The 24,598-nt window shown below is 26.0% G+C and overlaps 1 protein-coding gene across 1 annotated transcript; it reads right to left on the reverse strand.

Moving 5' to 3' along the window:
* Positions 1-9,233: 9,233 nt before the first annotated feature.
* LOC119669371 (activating transcription factor 3) lies at positions 9,234-24,365 on the reverse strand. The gene is made up of 3 exons (XM_038079229.1): positions 24,113-24,365; positions 23,708-23,794; positions 9,234-11,125 (listed from the first exon to the last, which is right to left on the reverse strand). Exons 1-3 carry the CDS (start codon positions 24,332-24,334, stop codon positions 9,719-9,721), a joined length of 1,716 nt encoding a protein of 571 aa, XP_037935157.1. The 5' UTR covers positions 24,335-24,365; the 3' UTR covers positions 9,234-9,718.
* Between the last annotated feature and the right edge of the window lie 233 nt (positions 24,366-24,598).

The following is a 24,598-nucleotide window of genomic DNA, read 5'->3' on the forward strand; positions in this document are numbered from 1 at the left end:
AAGCTAATTTGTTCCAATAAATCTTTTTTCTGTTTGATTGTATTGACTTGTTTTTATTTTTGTTAAAAAATATCACAGTAAATTTACAATAATATTTAGTTTATAGTTTAATTCTATTTTCAGACATATGTGATATATTGAAAATCTAATACTTGTACTTAAAATATTATACATAACAGTTCAAGCCTTAAAGATCAATGGCGCTTACATGCATTATTATTTCAACAATCACAATGCAAAGTTCAAAGTAATTTTATCAATAATTGATAAAAGGAAATGTATCTAGCATAAGATAAGCATAATGGGGTTATACAATATTCTATTACATCTCGATAAAAAGTTAATATATATGAACTACAAAAAAGAAATCTCTTTTGATAAAAATTAGTATTGCAGCTAGGGGTAATTATATTATAGAATGGTTGTTGTTAAGCCATTATTATTACTCATTACTTTAACGAACATCTTTCTTATCGGCAATGTGGGTACAAGTTCTAAGAATCAATTATGTATGGGTTTTCCTCACAATGAGTATAACAATATTTTTATTTTTAGTCATCTTTTTTGCCTAAGTTAAATAAGTAAATCATATATCAGATTTATGTACTAAAATTTTATAAGATAACCCAAAACTAATATATAATATAACCGATGTTGTTATATTTTTAAAAAAAAGATATATAAGGATATAAGGATAGTACTTTTTTAGATTGATATTGAGAAAAACTTCATTAATTTCTTCTGTGTTAAAAATTGTGTTCCAGAAACGCTTATGAATAACTTCAACAGAAAATCACAACTCAGAGGGTAGATATATATATAAATACGAATCCGTATTGATAAATACGATTTCATTTTGGATGGTTAAAATTACTCTTAATACTCCTAATATGCTTAAAATTTCAATAAAATTATACAAAATTGGTTATATGGCTTATTAGTTGAGACTAAGAACTGTAATGTTCTCTCTGTAGTGAAACCCAAAAGTTTATTTGTAGGCTTAAAGGCTTTTGTGAAGGAAATATAAAGCATTTAATTATATAAATAATATTTGAGAGAAAAATAGTTTAACTAGAAACTTCAAATTTAATCTTTTAAACAATTTTTTTAAAACACACAGCAGTTAGGTATGATATTTTCAAAAATGTATCATCGGTGGTCTTTGTAAATATTTACTGAATTATTTGTTCGTAAATAATCATAAGACTGCATACCCAGTGACATGTAAACTTGCCAAATTTAAACGGAAGACTCCAATTTTGGATACTTAAGCCACCACTGTTAATTTGCGTTGTTGAAATTTGAAGATTTATCAAATTAATGTTAGTCTTAAGAACCACAACGATCTTTTATGATATACCTTATAGATCGCTTTAGAAACAAATTGACAACCAAAATGATCTTTTATGGCATAGCTTGTAGACCAATTGACAGAAAACGATGGTTAGGTTCAAGTGTCTGTCTTGCACATAGAAGACCACTTAGCTCGTTGTAATATTGCGTATAAAACGTTGTTCATACACCACATCAAGATAACATCTACAACAGATATAGAGAGATTAAAGGGATCAGTACACTGAAAAGATAATCAACATGACATCCCTGAGTTATGTACGTAGTTTTGAAGAATATCTGCTTTGTTACATTGGTGAGAAAATACTCTCTAAAGATCTTCTACTGACCAAAGATTGGCAATGACACACACCTATGGGGTAGACCATCTCAGTCTCTTTACATGCCTTCCTAAAACGATGTTTAATAGTTGATAAATTTTTTTACTAAAAAGTTTGTAATATAATAAGGTATTGATATATTGTATCAAAGATTTCCCAGAGAATTTAATTAAAACCACCATAATTTTCGAACCTATTAAAGAAAGAAGAAATTTTAAGCAATAAGTTAAAGGATATATAGAATACAAAGTAAGTCTTCAGAACTGACAACAGTAACGTCATTTGAGTCAATTTAAAGTTTGCTTCGTAAAATTCAACATTTTCGAATGAGTATTTCATAAGGATCGATGAACTTGTTTCGTATTTTGGTGTTGAAAGGGAGGGCCAGTGTTTGTAATTGGTAATACGTGGTCTAATATACCAAGTGAGGTCGTACTTCTCTCGCCGATGAACAAGATGGGCATCCAACATAGGTTTGTATACCAAAAAACATCGACTTTATGCAATAGAAGATCGTCATGCGATACTATATATTGACGTTATGTTGCCCTAGGAATTCACACCCTTATCATACCTACAATACGGCATAAGCACTTTGCCGTCAAAAATCTGTGTCAACGCGCATATAATATGACAATATTATATACAATACGTAAATAAAAAACTTTCGTTTGAAGAAATAAAAGATTGTTAGATTAGTTTTAATAATGTTAAATTTTATTATATATTTTATCATTTTTTGATTTCATTTGTTGTTGGTTGTTGTGGTGTCTTAAATTTCTGCATTTTTAAAACATTAACTTTAATTCAAATATTTAGAAATAGTAAATATACACGTATCATATATATAAATTGATATAAATCAACATTTTTTTCATTTTAGTATAATTTTTCACATATAATTTTTACACAATAATTTTTTCATTTTTGACATATTCTCTTTAGCAATAATATTAAAAAAATTTACAAATTAAATTAGCTGCTTAAATAAAGATTTAAAACAAATTATTAATTAAAATATACATACATAAAAAAGTTACAAAACTATAAAAATAAATTATTTAATTCACAAGTTTTTTAATTTTATTTTTATTATTTTACAAAAAGTTAGTAATTGTGATGTTGCTTTTTTTTTCTAAAAAAAAATAACTTTTATTTAAATTTAAATTGTTTGAGTTTAGCTGTTGTGTTGTTGTGAAGTTTAAAGTTTGTATGCGTTTTAGTTTTGCTTGTGCTTTAAATTATATTGTGCTTAAGTTAAAGTTTATGTCAATAAGTTAGTCTTTAAATTATAAATAAAATAATTGTTTAGGTGTTAAATTAAAACTAAAGAACCAGTGTTGCCATTTCAAGTTATTCACTGTATTGCCGCCACTGACGCGTTAATGTAAACATAATATAAAAACATACACATTAAATAAATATAATCAAATGAGGATTTAAGAAAATTTTTTAGTAAATAGATTTTAAGTAAAAACATAAATAAAAAATATTAAAATAATATTTTTGCTCTCGTCAAAAATATAATAATACTTAAGCATGTTTAAAGTGCATATGTAACAAAAATGATTTTTTTTTTCAAAGGATGATTATAAAAGTGCAGCGAAATTAAAATTAATTTGAAAATAAATTTAAAAAAATTAAATTTTGAAAATTCATAGAAGATCAAAAATAGAAACATATAAGCATTTATTTAAATATTAATTAAATTTTACACACTTTAAATTATTTTGTGTTAATGATTTTAAGAAGCTCTTCATCAACAATTGATTCTGATTTACATAGAAGAGTGTTGTTTTAAATAACCGACTCAAGTTCTAGCTTTATTTATAAATACAGTCAAACTTCTATAACTTGAAGTACCATTTTGCAAAGAAAAGGTTCGGCTTATGGAGACTTCGAGATAAAGAAATGTTTTGTTATTGTATACAATTTGCTCTCTAAACCCTGTTGCACTCTATTTACTTCAAATTATAGAAAATTCGAGTTATGGAAGTTTGACTGTATTTTACATATAATGTATAGAAAATATTTATTGAAGAAAACACATATAAAATAAATTTCTTGTCCTGTTATCAAAAAGTTAAATGAGAATGATTTTATGATTATTTTTAAATATAAACATAAAGTTTAAAATTTTTTATATTCTAACAGGTACTCATGTAGCGCAATTTCAATAAAATCTTTACATATTTTATTCATAACGTTTTATAGTTTAATTTTTAATGGAAATTTTTTTTAGAAACTCTCTCTCTCAGAAACTTCTTCTTTAACAATAAGTAGTGTGTATTTAAGACGTATGAAGTCTTACTCTCATTTAAGTCAGGAGGAATCAAGATGCCACACAATTTCTTTCCATTAAAAACATTTAATTGTATTATACACTTAAATTATATACATATATTTTTCAAATATATGTTTATATATTTTATATATATTTTTTTTTTTTCTTAATTCTAAGTAGTTTTTAAAATTTTTTATTTTAAATTAAATTTTGCGCCACTAGTAAAAAATTTCAAAAATTTGCATTAATTTAAATTTTAAAAAATTAAAAAATCTTTTATTTAATATATATATATATAGTTTAAAAATAAATAAAATATAAAAATAATATGTTGAAAGCAAAAAAAAATTGAGAATTTTAATAGCATATTTACTGATCTTTAAATCGTTAGATTTCAGTATTTTGATGGAAAATTATTCTATTGAACATCAAGTTTTTTTTTGTGGTGAAGAATTAGAATGCTTTATGCACCGTTAAACCGATCGTCGTCGGAATGGTGTGTCCGACTCCCTAATATTAATATGTAGTATACGATTTAATATTCCCTCTTCGGCGAGACTTATTCCTCTTTGGAACCGCTTTAGCATTATTTCGCATTTAAATGTATTGTAATACAAAGTTTTCAGAAGCCTATTATTTGAGTAACTATGAAGAACGAAAATAATGACAGTTATTTTTAATTTTTTTTTAACTACAAATCTTAATTTTTTTTCCATCATTTACTTTTACTAACGAACAAATAGTAAGTCAAACATAAAATCTTAAAAAGTTAGGAAAATAAATAGACTTATGTTATATTATATATTGCACAAAAGCTCTTTGTTCTATAACAATATTGCAGTAATTGAAATAAATAAGTAATTATTATGAGTTATATGAGAATGAAATTATGAATATATATAAAAATTTAAATATACAAGACAAAATATATGTAATATATAAATATTCTAAAGCCAGAAATTTCATGCACTCAAGAGTCTAAAATTTCATTATACTTAAAAAAAGTAATTAAAATTTTTTGTGTGTAAAATTTAAATAATATTAAGCTTTCTTTTAATTTAAAATTTTATTTAATTTTTAATATTTTTGCAATATTCTAATTTTGATTCCTACTGATTCCACACATTTTGCATATCAATTTTATACAATTTTAAATAATTTATTAAATATTTGATATACGAGTATGAGTGATAATAAAACATTGTGTGTATATTTTTAAATTTTTAGTATCTGAAATATTGAATATTTTTCTTTTAATTTTAACTGCATTTTTAATAAAATTTCTTTTTTTCAAATTTATTAATATTTTTTTTAATGAGGTATATATTTAGCATGCATATTTGACAGCTTTTTTATATATGCATTTTATATTTCAATTTTTTTTTCTTATATTAACAAAGCATAGCAAACCTATTCTTTGCAAATAGGGAAGCATTTCTTGTTTCTTTTGCATTTTAAAAGTTTTTCTTGTATATGTATATATATAATATAATGTTTTAATATTAAAGTAAAAATTCTTTATATGTTGTGTATATTTAATATTATGTACATTTTATATAGTTTAAAATACATATATGCTTTACATCAAAAATTTACAAAAAAAAAGAACAAATTAAGCCAGCTTATTCATATTGAATTTCGTTTAAGCTCACATTCATAAGAGAAGCCCTAACTGGCTTATTTCCAATATATAACACATATCAATTAATGTAATTAAAATTTATTACAAATTTTTATATAATTTTAAAGCACTTATTTTTTCGTTTTGTTTTAAAAATTTGTTAATTTTTTGTTTTACAACTAATATAAATAATTTTAATATACAAAAATAAAATAAAGCACTGCAATTTTCAAATTTTATTTTTACATTTATCTTTTCTTACGTTCTATGCAATTAAGTTTCCATTTTTCTATATATTTTAAAGCACACATTGGGAAAAATTTTTTATCTTTAAGGCAACACAGAAGCTACTGACAATTTTATAGATAACTTCAAATTTTTTCTTTTTCATTAAAAAACAATTCAAATATAAACCACATCAGATCAGATATTTAGTTTTTTGAGTTTTTATTTTAAAGTAAATTTTAGAATTTTTCAAAATTGTTCGTCGTTCCTTATACTTTCTTATATATATTAAAGATATATACATATATAATAAATATACATATATAAATTTGTAAAGCATATTAATATTAGTTCAGAAAATGTATAAAGCTTTTTAAATTCAGCAAAAGCACATATATTTTTTATTTTTATAAAATTAATAAACTTTAAATTATTATTGTTTATATATTTAATATAAAATAAGAGCACACATCTTAATCATTTATTTGTTTTAATTATTTTGTATATTTAAGGCAACATTTAAAAAGTTTTGTTTTTTTTTTTACTTAAGAGTACAAAAATAATTTTTAGTAAACAAATTTAAAAAGTTAATTGTTTTTAGTATTAGTATATTATCACTTATGTATGGAAAAATATCAATGCGTTATTTTTGTTTATTATTTAAAAAAAATATTTACTTTAAATTTAATTTATATTTTTTCGGTACCAACAAAAAAGTTAAAAATTTAAAACAAAACATATTTAGTGTATATAAATCTTTGCTTAAAAATAATTTTTTAAATAACAAAAATATTTATAATATCAAACTTATATTAAAACTAAAAATAAAATTTAAATTTTTAAAATTAAAATTAATAATTACTGTTGCAGGTGACTTTTTTTAATCATGTTTAATATAGATTTTATATATTTAAAATAAATTTAATTTTTAGTTAAGGAAGTTTTTGTGATGATTATATAAATAATTTCTCATTTTCTGATTTTATATCTTATAATTTATAAACGGAATGCTTTTTATATATTAATAATAAGTTTTTATATATACGAAACAATTTTTTTTTTTTGTTTTTGGAATTTAGTACACTTTATTTTTTTTCAAACTTAATAAATATAATTTATATTTAGGTAGATTGTATTTAATTTTTATACATATCATTTATGTTTAACATATTTTAATTAAAATTTTATTTTTTTATTTGAGGTAGACAAGCCACATACCGAATTTTGGAGACGTCAAATACAAAAATCAAGCGATAAACACAAAAGCCGCGATTCGATTTTTTGTATTCGAGTTTGCAGCATGACACTCTGTAGAGGATGTGAATCACTACTTCTGAATATATGAACAGGTCGGAAATTTTAAAATATTATTATTAAAATGTCAAGAATGTTTAATTTATTTATTTTAAAAGTAATATCTGGGAGTACAAATAGTCACTGAACTGTCAATGGGGTTGAAGAAATAATGGGGGATGATTTTTATTGGTTTGGCAGTTTAGAAATAAAATTTCTTTCTTATTACTGAAGTTCTTAAGAATGGAGAATTAATGTGCAGTTTAAGTTCTTTTTATTATGTTTAATTAATATTCAAAGAAATAAAATTTCTTGATTACTTGAGTTCTGGACAATGCAAAAATAATAAACAGCTTGGGTACTTTTCATTATGTAGAGTATATTGTTTTTCTATAAAAAAAAATTTCTGAAAACTTATTTGATCAGTTTAATATTTTAATATTATATTATATTGTTTCAGTAAAGGTCAAAATATTTCAATGAAAAAACTAAACTTTAAAATAAATTAAGAGTTTTGATTTCTACAGGAAATGATCGGGAGCAGTAGAAAGGCAATTATTACAGAATATATACTAACAATATAGAGGTATAAAATATATAGTAAATTATGATATACACTCATTTCACTGAGGACCAATCAATCAGCCATTATAAGGATTTAATATTATTATAAAAAAATTTTTCAAAATATTTAATTAAATCAATGAAAATTAATATGTGTTTCTAATTGTTTTATAAACCCCTCACAATATCTAATAAGTTGATGGCCTTTTTTGTATATGGTATCATCTTTATATTATTTATATACCTGTTATAGAATAATGGAACTAAAGGCCCATACTTATATAAAAAAAATCTTGTCAAAAGTAGTTCTTGGATGTATATAGTGAAAAACAGTGTTTTAAAAATATTTAAATTGAATCAAATGAATATACATATATATGTATACAAAATATAAAGATGATATATATATACTCATAAAATTTTCTTCGTAATTTTTTTGACTTTCTTGATAAAACTAAAGTTCCTCAGAATTGATTAAAGTAATTAACAACAAATTCTAAACTAAATTTCCTCTATTTAAATCATTAGAAACGATAAGAGAATTTAAATTTAGCTTTTCTATAGTTTTCAGAAATATGTAGGTAATAGGCACTCGCAATTCTTAAGTAGTTTGTTAATAGGCTACTTAAATTTTTTGAAATCTTAAGATTTTAGAGCGCTTGGTAAACTTATCAAAAACACTAAAAAGTTTTAACTTGGACACCATTTCTTCACACATTCGTAATTTATTATACATATAAAAGTACACATATTTTAGTTAATTGTACTTAGTTTTTTTTTCTAAATTCATATATATATATATGTTTAGCTATATAATAAAATATATACATAGTACATATTACTAAACCTCGTAGTTTGCATAGGAAATTTCATAACTTCTGTTTAGACTATACGAGTTTATTAATTGTGTTCTATAGTAATTAATATGATAATTAAATTTATTACATTAATTGTTAATGAAATGCTGTTCAAAGTTTAAAAATATAAGAGAACTGCTGTGGTTATACAAAGAAAAATCCAGTTGATATACGTAATTTGTCAAGAGAATATTTGCAATATGCGTACAATATATATATATATATATATATATATATATATATATATACATATATATATATATAATATATATATATTATTACATATTTATATATAATACATCTAATCATATATGATATTAAATCATCTATATTATATATATTTATTATTTATTATAATAAATGATATAATATATAATAAATAATATAATTTATATAATAATAATTTAATATTATTATATTATATTTGGAATTAATGGACATAACTATGATATGAATAAAGTACTTAATAAAAGAAAACGAATTTCAAATTTACGAAAATAATCCTAACAAATGATAAGTAAAATTTTCAAAATAATATTAATTAATTAAAGAACATGCATGAGACCTTTTGGGACGGTGGGTGCTATTATTATAGTGAATTAATATAAAATAAAAAAATTTAAATAAGAAAAAAACAAAACGAACAAAAAAGATCAAACGAATGTAAAAGCTATAAAGGATTAGATTAATTAAAAAATGAAAGAATAGATTTTTGTCAAGGAATATTCTTAAGAGTTCAGAGTAGTACACGGATAGAATAGACTGTTCTCATTATTGTGCCTAAAGAATATTTTCTCGCGAGCAGAGGAGTGTATAGAGTCATTATTCAGTTTTTTATACTTAAACTTAGTTAGCGACTTTTGTGTTTCCGTTGATCAGAGTTTGTCGTTCCTAACGCAGTTTGTAGCTTTTGGCGCTGCATATTCAGCTCGTTCGTGTTATACTCTAACTGCTTAATAACTACAATTTCTATTTCAATATGCACTTATATGAATTATAAAGATTAATGAACTTACATTTTATCTTATCAGGCGATTTGATTTTCCTTTATGACATGCACATGAAAATAAAATAAAATCATAAAATAAAACAAAAACTTAACGTTAAAAAAATGGCGCCGTTTTTCTTTCAATTTGCACTTCATTTACACTTGTGATTTTGTTTAGCACCAATCGTCATTTGGATAAAGATTTTCATTGTCTCACGCCAGGCAGCCACCGTTCGGCATAAAAGCATTCGCAACGCTGATATCTGCATCGACAACAAATTCACCTGCATCGCCCGTAAATTGTTCCAAAAGGTCTGCATCAGTTAGGAAATCGTTTTTAATAGAAATGTGATCGTGGAACGGCACAATGCTACCCATCAACGATGATGTATGGAAGTCTAATAGGCTGTTATTGTTCTGCATGCCAATAATGTTGTTATTTAGATTATGTACGCCATGGTGCATACTGACTGCATGCTTAATATCGACGAAGCTATCGCAATTGTTCTCGAATAAAAATCGTTCAGCTGATTGTGCTGTGGTGTAAGGACTTTGGGACTCGACCAATTCATTTTTGACGAACTCCGTAGCTGTGGTGGGTGTAGAGATGACTGCAAGTGGACTTGGCACACCGCTGCTGAGCAGTGCACTACTGTCGCCACCGGTTGGTGTGCCTGTTGGTGTGTGCGTTAGTCCAAGACTGGCTAAACTAAGACTATTATCATTTGGAATGTAATCAGATAATTGATGACTGACAACAACAGCGGTATTTTGCAGGTGGGCGGTGGGTGTCTGCGCATTATGATGATGTGTTTGTAGCGCTGAGGTTAGACAAATACTCTCTTGGGAAGGCGAATTCAAATAGCCAAGTTCTTGTGGAGTAGGCGATGGCTTGCAGTAACCATTCGGCAGTTGTTGTGATGCTGTAAGCGATGTTGGATGTGCGGGTAGTTGATGCAGTTGCTGATTGACTGCAACTGCAGCAGCCTTGAAACCATTGCTGCGCGAACATTTGATAGTTGACATCGGTGGGATGACGGTACGTGTCTGTTGATTTGGTGTAGTCTGATTGTTGCCTGCTTGATGTGCTTGTGTATTGATATTAGAGTTTGCATTAGTAGCACTGCTATTATTTGCTTCTATTTCAAGTTCGCCCAAGTATTTGAGTGCTGGTGACTGTAACAGTTTTGAGGGCAAATTGAAACCTTCAAGGCGAACACAATTGGTGGAGTGTGCTTGCAACATTTCCAGTAATTTGCGACGTTCCTTTTCCAGTGTACGTACCTGATTTTTTAGATCAACATTTTGTGTATCCAATTGTTCGGATTCTTTGATAAGATTTTGTGTGCGTTCACGTTTCTTCATGCGACACTTGGTGGCGGCAATCTTATTACGTTCACGGCGGCGACGACGACGATCTTCATCCTCGGGGGTTAGATGATTGGCGGCATTGCTTGATTTATGTTCGCTATCATCATCGCTGGAGTCATCGCAATCTTCATCACGGCGAGAGCATTTTGAGTTGGGCTGTTCGGAACCAGAGCTTGAATCACAAGTAGAAAGCTTACGCTTACTTTGTATAGAAAGTTTAAGACCAGCTTTTATGAGTTGTGAGCAAGTCTGAAAGTGAAAAAACACAAAAAAAAAACAATTATTACATTTCATATATTAAACAGTGTGTGTTGAATTAAAATTTTGTTTTGTTTTTGAGGCTATAAAAAATGTTAAATAACCATTTTTCAGGCAGAAGTGGCAGCTATACAAACAGCGCGACTTCATTAGCGTTTATTTGCATAACCTTGGCGGTAGGAAAAAAAATTATATAAAATAATAAAAGTTGTTAATGACTTTTTCTGAAACTGTAGTATAAAGTGCTTAATTATAAGAATATAAAATAAAGTTCAGTTTGTTAAAATCTTTTTTTTTTGTTTTTTGTTTTTGTTTTTTTGACACTAAAGTCAGTCGGCAAGAAAAAGCAATATTATTTCAACACAAAAGCTCAGCGGATTTGTTTGTAATCACAGCCACTACTTTTTTTTGGTTTATTCTGATCGTGCGACAATTTTGTTCACGACCCTGGACGGGGCTTAAACTTTAAAATTTTGAGTTTTATTTTTTTGGGTTCTAAGTTTTAAGCATTTTAAGTGTAGAGTTTTGCGTTACAAAATCAAAACAAAAAAGTGTCACAGAAACTTCAAACTCGTTCGTCACCAATAACCAAATTTGTAAGCCTGAAATCGAACAGAATGAAAACTACAACGTGAAGAGTTGTTTTGGGTTTCGATTTTAAGTATTCTTGATGCTTTGCCAGATTTCAGTTTATTTTAAAAAATAACCAAAAACAGAAACTTGTTCTAAAAACACACAAAACAAATTCGGAAATTGTTTATTTTTTTATTTCATTTTTTTTTTATAATTTGTTATTAAAAGTAATTTATTTCTAATTTAAAAGAACATGGACGACTTTCAGTACGGACTGAAAGTAAGTTTCAAATAATAATTATTTAAAGCAATAAAATGTTTATAGTTGATAATTGCACTGCTTTAATATATTTTTAATTAAGGAACAGATAATTTCAATAGTTGCAATAAAAAGTTTATATTAGTCACTTTAACATTCTATGAACATTAAAGACAAAAAAAAAAAAAGGAAATGCCATAATTATGCCTTTAAGCTTCTTCCTCTAAAGTTTCTTTTTTATTTTTACGAGTATTGCCAATAATTAATAGACAAATGAGTTTTGGTGATTTACAATTTGTCATTAAATATTTTTATATCTGACACGTGTAGTAATTAATCAGATAAAAATTATTGTGTTATATAGGTAATTACTAAAAATATTTAATTTTTTTATTAAGAAAGTAGTAACTTTAGTATTTCTAAAATATTTGAGATTCATAAAACTAAAAAGAAAGCCGTATTTATTTATTTTCGCTTACAAAAAAAATTGGTACTGCAAAAATACTTTTCAACATTGCTCTTGCTGGACAATTGTTTTAAAACCAAAGTTTTTTTTATCATTTTTTATAATAACTAAACTAAGTTTAGCCGGATATCCGTATTACATAAAAGAAAGCTGCCTAAAAACGTAGTTATTCAAAAGAGTTTTTACTATAGTCAAATAAAGTAATCAGAACGAAATATAGAATGGTTCTTAGTAGATAAAAGCAACTAAAAATATTAAACTAATTTCAGAAAATTAAATGTTTATATAAATTTATAATAAAACAATTATAAAAATCTATAGTACTAATTTGTCTAAGATCAAATCTATAGGAAAAAAACAGAGTGCAAAAGAACCGAACATTGAATGAAAGACAAATTCGAAAGAAAAGATACACTTGACAAATAAGAAAAATTATAAAACCTTTTCAATGTTGTAAAAATAATTAAATAATAATTAGGTATTAAGTTTATGGCATAACTAACGACATAAAATATTTTTGATAATGTGAAGAGATTATTAAATCCTTTCAGTACTGCTTAATCTTAAAAATCTGTATGTATAAACACAATAATGTCTGATAAAACAAATATAGTGGTAAATTGTAAAACTACTTTATAAATGATAAATTTCAATCATTTTCTTCAACTTCTATTTGTTAACTACACATATATACATATAAATTTTATATAATCACATTTATATAATATTCAGAATTTTACGATAAAAAAGGTTTGCTCACATTGTAAGCTCTTAAATTAAGAAGTACAAAATAGATTTTATCTGCAGAAATTTAATATATACATATATTACAATTCATTTATATGCTTTATATAAGCATTATTTTATATACATTAAGACTGAAAAGTTTTCAGAAATTCTCATTTAAAATTCGCGCGCTGTATATTTTTCGATATTTTAAGTTTATGTAGTTTGGCAGCACTGTCCTTAATTACTATGCCAAAAATGAGCGCGATCTGTCAGAAAGTTCGTTTACGGCAGCTGTTGAAACCAGTTCAACTCAGTAGTGCGTTGCGAAATGTCTTCGACGGTCTTACGACCGTCCTGAAAGGCTTTGTACCACTCATAAACTTGAGTTTTCGATAAAACTGATTCCCCATAAGCCTTTTGTAGCATTCGCAACGATTCTGCACACGAAATTCGTTCGAAACACAAAATTTGATGCAAACTCTTTGTTCAATATTTTTTTCCATTGTTTTTTTCGCAACGCACTACTGAGGTGAACTGGTTTCAACAGCTGCCGAAAACGAACTGTCTGACAGATCGCGCTCATTTTTGGCATAGTAATTAAGGACAGTGCTGCCAAACTACATAAACTTAAAATATCGAAAAATATACAGCGCGCGAATTTTAAATGAGAATTTCCGAAAACTTTTCGGTCTTAATGTAATGTAATAATAAATTAAATATTTGGATGTTTAATATTGAATAATTTTATGATTTGTGTATATTTTATTTGTTTCTCTATTAAGAAAAAAATATTAAAATTATTGTGCTCATATATGGATTATTAATTTGTTGTACAAAATAAAGGGGTCTTCAGTCGTTGAACAAAAATCGTGTGTAGTATATAAGATCTCATACGCTCTCAACTCATGTTAGGATCTGATGAAAACGTGTTCAATGCGATTCATATTGATAGTAAAAATAGTTTACTATAGTTTTTAGTCATTTACATTGGTTAGTGAAATTTCTACATTTTTGTATAATATCTAGCACTACCTAACACTTTCCCGATATCATGAATGCACCTCACCGTTAACTTTAAGATTGGCCCACTAACAATTAATTTCTTCCACAGTTTCATATTATGAGGTAGATATCTCTCAGTTTACTGTCTTCTATCACAATAAAGTCCAGTTTATTTACACTCTGTTTCTACGGTAAAATCGAAATTTTGATAATCCACAACATATGGTCAAATGCAGTTTTATTGAATCACTCTAATTTATAAAAGTGGAACCATTATTAATGTAATAAATATTAGATTTTATTTCAGTTTTACAATTACTACGATAATGATAAATTCAATACTTGATATAATCATTTTTGTTTAATATTATATATGTTTCTTATAAATATTTTAATATTTGTTATAAATATTTTCTCTTATGAAAGTCCAAAACAAATATGAATTTAATTATTTTAGATAACAGATATTATTTTAGAAATGACTCAGTAGTGAATTACAAGAGTTGATAAATTATATAAAGATACTTTTATTAAGAGTTTTGCAAGTCTTCACTTAAATAAAACGGATGGTTGTTGCAACCTTCTACAGTTGTGGTTTTTGCAATGAGCAATTTAAAATTTTAAGAAAATTTTCTGTCTGTCAATCTCTTTAATAAAATTTAAAAAAAAAATACAGAAAATAAATAAATTAAAAGTATTTTTGAAAATGCAACAATAAAGAGCGGCAACTTTGCATATAACTGACGTGACCTAAAAATGTTGCAGGATGCTTGGATTGTGACTTTTAAAAATCCATTCATGTAAACAAAATATTTGCTAAAAGTATGTCAGTGATGACTTACGATGTGTTGACAATTTATAGAAAATAAATGGTGGGATCACTAAAAGGTTGGTTTTGTACAATTCAATGTTCATATTTGTAAAAGTGAAATGAATAAAATTTACAATGCGTTTTTTTTTCTTTTTGAATGGTAATATAAATAGTTTGACCATATTTAAGATTGAAGCGTACAGGAGCGCATAATAAGGATGGTATAGTTAATGTTCTTTAAACAGGATTTAACCTTAGTCACTATCAATTTAATAAAATTTTTTCTAATAAGTGAAAAATATATCTCGTTATATCATATATTTTAAATAGTGAATCGATTTAGCAATTTAGTTATCTTATTAAAGATAACTTCTGAAAATCACTTCTTCTTCTTCTAAAGATAAGAAGAAGAAAGCTAGCTTGTTAAATGCACTTCCCATATTAATTAAGAACATTTTCTTCTAAAGATTACAAGAAGAAAGGAATAACAAGATACAATCTAGAAATAAATTTTATATATTTTATATATCCACTACACATATTAGTTGAGAACTGAGTAATTATTTTTATCCACTTCCCTACAGTCTACTCAAAGAAACTGAAAATTAGAAAAATATCATGTTTAAGATTGACCATATAGAAATTATTTTTATTTATTTATTTATTATAATTATTAACAAAATATAAAACATTATAAGATAAGAAAACACGAGCGCTAGCTACCAGAGCTTCCAGCTCGGATATTATAAAATAAATTTTATTGACTAGATTACAGGCTTTAATATATTTATATATCAAAGGTATACTTTTAACAATAATTGTTTTTAATAAGCTGGTAGGTCAGATGCTTGGAAAGATATTATTACGATTAGAATTAAATGAAGGACAATCGTTAAGTATGTGATCTATGGCTGATAGAAACTAATTTTATATATCTAATATATGCATGTATATTATTATTAATTACTTAATAAGTAGTATATTTTAGGTTTAATCAATTTTAAATTCAAATTTCCCAAACATCCAAATTTCAAATTGTAAACCTAGAGCTACTCTTTTCCATGAATTTCAAAATCTTCGCGATTTCTAGATGAAGTGTAGATCCTTTTAATAGTCTGACTACTTTGTTGAGTACAGTGGGTGTTCAAATATTTTATATAGTTTTTCGTTACGATTCAAAAATTGATTTATTCTACGACAGTGTCAAAATTTTGAATTTAATTCAAATTTGTTTTGAAACTTCAAACCCATAAAAATAATTTATATTTGACAAATTTATTAGTTTTTTTTTCTCCAAAAATATTTAACTCGTTATTATAAATAACATTTTTCATATAAACGACATACAATTTTTAATTCAGTTTGCACGCAAAACCTTAACAAATTATGATAAAAATCTTTAATGGGCTTTGTTCGCCCTAAAAAGCATAACGCATGCGTGGTATTAGCCAGTTTCTTAAATGAAATTCGACCGTTGTAATAAAATATTAATGCTCATAAACCGAAATATCAGTGGAATGAAATGAAATAACAATAAAATAAAACACTTTATGTGCTTCAACGAAAATTTAATAAAACATCTCAGGCAAGGCACTTAATGTGAAGTTTAAAATAAACAAACAAAATTGAAATGAAAAAAGTGGTGAAAAAATCTACTCGTAAATCATATGAAAAATTTGTTCAATCAACGCCAAAATAAACGTAGATCTTGATAAAAACGCATCAATGTCGCTGACAAGATGGTACGACAAGATGGTACAGCACACACCTTAAAAAGGTATTAAATGCGCTCGACTGACCTAAATTTCGCCCTGCAAAATTAATTCAAAGTCGGTAAAAGGTAAACCGCAAAAGAAAAAGAAAAATATAAAATAAAATAAATACAATATAAAATAAAAATATTATATAAAACAAAAAAAAAAATGCTTCAGTTCCATTGTTAACAGGAATGAAGAATAATAATGAATGCAACAGCTACTGCACTGCAATCATTATTCGCAAATCGAGAGTGAAGTTTAGGTGGGTGGATGCAACTAAACAGCTGCAGTTGACTGCAGTTGACTGATTCACTTGGCGGAGATTTTATGCCAATAACCATTTACGGAAATAGCGTGTAAAATACAACTGACCAAATTGGACTTGTCTGAGAAAATAAATGGCACTGGACTGACTGACTGACTCTGGCTGGCTGGCCATTTACATAAATTCAAGCCGATTTACGCACGCGTGCAGATGCACATGTGCACGCACGACGTGCCACCGCAACTGCACCGAAATCGTGTTGCATGAGTTATGTAGTAAGTGCAGATACAGATACTTATACTCGTACGTACTTCACGGACTCTCGCATGTATTGTCATTGACAATAACCAAGCCAAGTGCATAAATAAATTTAATTGCTTTATTATGAAAAACAAAAAAACAGAAAAACAAATGAAAATAAAATAAATTATTTTATTCTTACAAAATAATTTTTTCTTTTTGTTTTTGTTTTTATTTTGTATTCGTCAGCTTAAATTTATTCGTCATGACAAGTGGTTTTATGTTTTAAGTTGAATTTTACCATTTTTGGGGGCGGCAATGGCAGTTGAAGTTGGTTTTTCCTACTTCATTTTATAACTTTAATTGTTTATTTTTATTTATTTTTTTTTTGTTTGGTTGACATTTTAAATATTTCATTTTCTTTGACCCAGAAAGTTTCTTTTATTTCTGTTTTATATAACAAAAATAATATTAATATAAAAGACGACAAATTATGGTCACACATTTTAATTTTTAATGACGAAAATTTATGTTTCTTTCAAGGGTTTTACTGACTTATTAAGTATTATTTTTTAAAGGGAATTGAAAAGGAAAATAAATTTAAAGTGAAAGTTGATATACTTTTTTATGGTCATAAGATATAAGACATATGAAATATAAATTCATTTTTATTATTTATTATTTATTTTATAGTGGAAATAGTACAAATTTTGATTAATGAAAATTATTGTAATAAAAAATTTTAAGTTGTAATAAAATAAAATAAATTTTAATGAATAAATAATTATATTGGCTTACACAACGTACAATAAAAATACAAGAGTAACAAGTACAGATGTATAAAAAAATATAGTTTTGTCCATACATAATATGCTATAAAAGTAGCAACAAAAAATTTGTATAAAAAAATAGAGTTACATCAACGATCTAAAAAATCTTAGAATTATAGACAATACCTATACAATAGTTAACGCTGATTGCAGTTGATAGGTGTTCTTAACATTACCAGTTAAACACATAATTAAGATAGATACAATGCTTAATAGTATAAAGTTAAAGTTTGATATTTTTTAGCACTATATTGTAATTAGTGATTAATGTCAGCCCATTTCACGAAATCATATATCGCTTACAGTGTTTAATACTATTTTTAGTAACTTTTATAAATATATATTTATGGCAGTTGGTCTCATAAAAGATGGATTAAGGAAATAAGAAGTGGTGGTTGTGTGAAACTAACAATAGTTTTAAACACACTCAAGTCAACCAAAGAAATGCCGGATAAAAATTTTGTTATTTCGAATAAGGCGACACCATTATTATGTCCTTTTTATAAAGAAAACAATATCTTCAATACAATCAATAAATAGCTATTAAATCAAGAATGTTTTGTATATAGAAGCACTTTGGTTAATATTGGACAATTACAAAAACCACAGCTAAAATATAGAGCTATAGTTAAAAACTATATATTTTCTTCTGCCTTAAATCGTAACAGCAGTTGTTGGAAAACTGATCGATTCAGTGGACATGCCAACCTATTAGACGCATTATGGTAGAAAGCAAACACTTCCGTCTGATTTTTGACCTATATGTTGATAGTAATTGTTTAAAATGGGATCTATTGGGTGGGTATGACAATCTATTATACTCGCAAGCTATAGAACAAATATTTTAACATATTCCTTTTATTCTTCTGTCCCATATTTGTACAGTAGTTAAAACAGATCTCTATCCAGTTGGTATGTTAAACTATTAAGGACATTCTGGTTACTACTTAGCAGTTACAGAGCAAATAACTAAAATTTCCTTCTTATTCTTCTAACCCATATGTTTACAGTAGCTGTAAGGATCTATGGGGTCTATCTGGTGGATAAGCTAACTTATTAGTAGTATTTCAGTCTCTACTGGGCAGTTACAGATCTAATATATTAATATTTTCAACTTATTCTTCTGATCTTTATGTCGACAATAATTGTTAAAACCTATACGACACTGTTGTATTCAGAAACTGTATTAAGCAACATGAATCTATCAAATCAAATTATTTATGTGAATAGAGACAATAATGTCATATAAAAGAATATAGTAGTCACCGTCACCAAAAGTGTAAATATATCGTTCTATGAAAGCCATTGTTATTACTGCAATGCAATGTTCTGTTAATCGGAAGACTTATTTTTATATTATTTTGAGATGAATACCAACAGAATAAGACATATCTCAACAGAATGAGATATATCTATGAGAGATACATCTATTTCTCTTACTCAAAGTTTTAAGATTTCATTGTAAGAAAGCAATTGTTAACACTACAATGATCTTTGAATCGGAAGGTTTATTTTATGTTGAATTCCTTGGGGGTTTCTCAATTAAAAATAATAGTATTTTTTATGTTGTTTAATGCTTTTGTGAACACAACAAAAAACTGTTAGTTGAATTTAATTTTCGTTGCATTTAATTTTATTAATACTCAGGGCGGAATTTTATTACAATAATTGGCCACACAATTCTTCAACAACGTAAATGATAGTGTTAAATAAGTGAACTCGTAATTAGTTTAATTTAAAAATGATTATAGTTTGAAATGAAGATGTACTCGTATAACTTAACGTATATAACATCAAATAAATACAACAACTAAGTACTAATTATAAAGAATTTTACTATTCTATAATTATATATCTCAACAGTTTTAAAATTACAAACGATTTGTAGCGCCTTTAACAATAAATACATTATAAACATTTTTAACATTCCATCAAAAAATTCATGTCATAAATTTATAAAAAAAAAAAATTCAAGTTTATTCAACAATTAATTAAATGATTAGCTACAATTAAATTTTAATCTTAAAATTTTTAACAAGTAATTCTTTTTTAATTTAAGAGTTTATTTTAAATTTATTTGTAATAAATTATTTTGTATAAAATGTTGCTCAAAAAGTTTACAAATAAAAAAAAAAACTATATTCGTAAGTATTTTTTCAAAAAAGATGATTAACGAAATTTATAATGCAATTAAAATTAAATATAATTATTAAAAGATTACAATATTATAAATGTATACTAAACAATTCAACAAAATTAAAAATAAAAAAATATTATAAAATAATCACACATAAAAGTCATAATAAATCAATGTGGGCTGGAGATTTTACGCTTGCGGCTAATCAGCAATTAAAGTAAAAACTATGAGTATTTAATTAGAAACTAAAGAGAAAAAAATGTATATTTTTTTTTATACATTATATATCTGAGCTATTAAGCTATTAGTTGCAAATTGCAAGTTGCTTGTCAATAGTTACAAAACAAAGGCTAACAGTTAGTTTTGCTTTCCTCTACGCTTCTAAACAACCCGTACTTGCATTTTGCTGCTAACTATAGCAAATGAGTGCCAGGCTTTTTGGCATGCAATTTAACAAACTGCAGTACGATTCGTGTGGATGTGTCACCAATCATCACTGCCAATGCACACAGCAAATTTTCAAATTTTCATAGTTTAATGCACAAATCAATTTAAATTAAATGCGATAATTTATGACGTTTAAAAATGTATTCACAGCACACTCTAATGACAAACCAAACAAAGCGACATACTGACTAAGAGTTAGGCAGGCAGGCAGACAGAAAGACAGACAGACAGACTCTCGGTAGACAGATACTTATAGCAATATGCCAATACTTGGCATTTAGTTTATATAACCTACACGTCGTACATACAAGCCAAGAAAAAAAAATTATAATAAAAATAAACAAATAAATTTAAAGTAGTATTAAAATTAAGATTTGGTAGCCCCCAACGGCAATTAATAAATACCAAATTAAATAAGCAAAATATTAAGAGACTGAACGTTTGTATCCGTAACACTGCAGTTGTATGTATTTAAGTATTTGTATCTGTGTGGCAAATCTGCTCTCTAAGGCGTTCTACGAAGTAGATAAATTGCGTTGTCGCCTGTTGGCAGCGACTGGCGGCGGTGCATCGCAGCTATTAAGGTCAATGTCGTTGCTGTTAATACAACTAAAGTAGCTGTTTTTTTCTCGCTGCAGTTAAAATCATGAACAATTTCAAAACATTTGCATATGAAGCGTTTAATAAAAATAAAAGTGAATTTTTTTTATTCACACAAATTAAACAAAATCGTAGCAGAAAAAAAAATTAAATATAACTAATAAATTATTTAAAAACAAAAAAAAAACAAAAAAAAAACAAAAAATAAGCCGGATCATCAGTAGGCCGTGGACGTCCGCCCACGTCTAGTCATCAACTGCTGCCAGGCTGCGTATGCTTAAGATGCATTTTTTTATGTAATTTCGTGTATTTCATTTGATATTTGTTGCCTTTAAGCAAATTTTGTGAATGAAATTAAAAATGTAGCGTAAAAAGTCGCCAATGCGGCTGCAAAACTGAGTCACAGCAGTGAGAGTGGTCGAAAATAATATATAAATAAATATATATCTATAAAATACATTTATTTAAAATGACAAATGACTTTTATTTTTAAAATTATAAATAAAATATAATAAAAATAAATAAAAAACACAATCATTTGTGCATATGCTTGTATATATGCATCATTTGAAATAATGCATACATAAAATATATTTTGACTGGGTCAGAAACTAAACAAAAACAGCTTATTTATTATAAGAATTTGGAAAAAATAAAGGATTTTTTTATTGAAAGTAAAAATTAATTAGTAATATATTATAGATTTATTTTATATACTTCACACTATTGTGCATAAAGGTTACATTAAAACTATATAGCCGTTTGCAATACTATGAGTGAGACTCAAAAACGTCGAAGTTTTTTAATTATTAATAATAATAATAGTAATAAACTTGTTAAAAAATAATTTAGTTAAGCATCGACACTCTTTTACTAAAATTTTGAAAAATGCTTCAAACCTTTTAAGTAATTTTCCTCAGTTATTGTTTCAGTTTTTTTAAAACAACTATTTAAAGCAGCTACACAGCTAATATGTGTTAGTCTATAAAGGCTAACACAGGCCTTTATATGTGAACTAACAGGTAATTTTGACCTGTAGAAAGCAGTAACCATAATATTTATTAAGAAAGAAAGGTTTTTATCTATTTCTATCTATCTATTATTTATTATTCTCTATTATTAATATCTATCTGTTGCTACTACCAGTCTTCTAAATATATTTTGATTCCAGCATACCTACCGACATGAAGCATCAATTTCATAGTTATATTTATTTATTTATTTGTGAGTTAACATTAAAATTAATTTTGAAGTTAACTGAGAAAAATGAACCGGACTGGTAGTTCCTTCGTCCTGACATAATTATAAATTGATAAATATTACTGTTACTATCATAACCTATCATAAGTTTTCGCTAGTTTTATGACAACCGGAAAAATGAAAATTAAACTCGGACTACCGTGATTCCAGAAAAAATTGAATTCATACTCTACCAATTCATCAAAATCTTATATGTTATGGAATCATTGAAATAATATTTCAATGTGAATATTTCAATGATTATTTCGAAAATGGATAGAAAATACAGAAAGAAAATATAGAATTAAATTCAACCCATTTTAAACCATCAGAATAATCTTGCAAGAATTATTGATATAACATCATAAATGATAAATCAGACAATGGATTAAGTTATCTACAGAAAGGAAAGGAAGAATTGAACTTAGATTTGAAATCTTACGATGGCTGTGAATATCTATGGAACCGACACGCCGATTTAAATTCGACCCATAGCAAATCAATAAAAGAATCATGCAAGAATCATTAAATCCATGAACTTAAATTTCAGTTATAAGTCACACAATGAATGGGAAAATCTATGGCAATAATAGGAAGACTTAAATTTAACCTATATTAATTAAGCCAACAAAACAATCTTGCAAAAGTCGTTGAACTGAAATTTGTTTTAATCATTTAACATGACGATAATTTAACATCAGGATGAAATGTTTCTCCTCCAAAAATAAATTTTTTAACATATAGATATAACTTGCTTAAGTTCGAATAGAGATTATTTTTAACATGGATATTGATATTTCTTTCAAATAGATAGTAAATATTTCTAAGAGAGTTTTAGTTAAATTGATTTCTGCTCAACTGTTTGCAAGTAATTTGTCGAACAGAATATAAAATAGAAAGATGGCATATTATGTATCTAATAGGTTGCTTATTAGCTTATAACATTAGAAAAACTATTAGAAATAATTTTGAAATTATTTAAAATTATTTTAAAATAATTTTTAGATTATTTTGTTATATTTTTTTAAAATATTTTTGTATATTCAATTGTCAAAATAAAAGTCTGTAGTGCTTCTTCGTATACAGTTAAGAACATAAATATCTAATTACAAAAGAAGACCTTTTTGTTGGCATTTCTTTTTAAAAGTATTAAGCATACATTTTATTTAGTAAAATTCTGGCTAAATATTGTATAATAGCACAATTAGGAAAATTTACCTGTTGTACACTGGGAGTGGTATTTGTTCCTGCAGGTGAATCTAAAGGAGACGCAGAACAACTGGAATGACTACTGTCCTGGGAAATCTAAAAACAAAGCGAAAATAATTATAAAAACACATTAAAAGTACAACTACAATATAATATAATTTATATTAATAAAAGGAAGGTCAAATTATAATTGCAATATACCTTAATAAAAGTCATCTTATAAAGTCAAACAAAATGTCATGTAAAACATAAAACTGTTTAATTTTCTTACAAAAAAAAACACAAAAAACAAAAAACACAAATAGTAAAATATAATTAAATTGTAAAGTTCATTGCTTGACATTCTGTAAATTAATTTAATTCATTTACGCGCATATATATTTAAATAACACCCTGTATTTAATTGTTACACACCTGTGCATTTGGGCCGGAGCCATTAAAATTTCGCACCGTTCCAATGGATGATAAACTTCCTGGTGTTGAGGCAGCATTCACAATTGACGTATCAGCTGAGAAGTTGTAATTATCCATGGGATTTGTCATGGCAATTAACGAATTGACAATTTCGGGTGTTTTGGGTGTGTTACACAAACCTGTGCCCTCGATGCCAAACATTGGTATATTTAAATTAAACATTTTATATTTTATTATTTTTTTTCACTTATAAAAAAAGCATAAAAATATTAGTATTTATAAACTTAAACACTTAAAAATTAATTTCTGTTTTGATTGTAATTAAGCGCGACTGATGTATGAAAAATTTTTAATCACAGTTAAATGCTTTTGCTGATCAAAAATTTTATTTAATTAATTTTTGTTTTATATTTTATTTTATTAAAAATATTTAATAAAGTATAGAAAAATATTTTTATTTATTTATTTTTATAAAATAAAGTTTCA

The sequence above is a fragment of the Teleopsis dalmanni genome, chromosome 1 (assembly GCF_002237135.1).
Source record: "Teleopsis dalmanni isolate 2A chromosome 1, ASM223713v2, whole genome shotgun sequence".
NCBI lineage: Eukaryota > Metazoa > Arthropoda > Insecta > Diptera > Diopsidae > Teleopsis > Teleopsis dalmanni.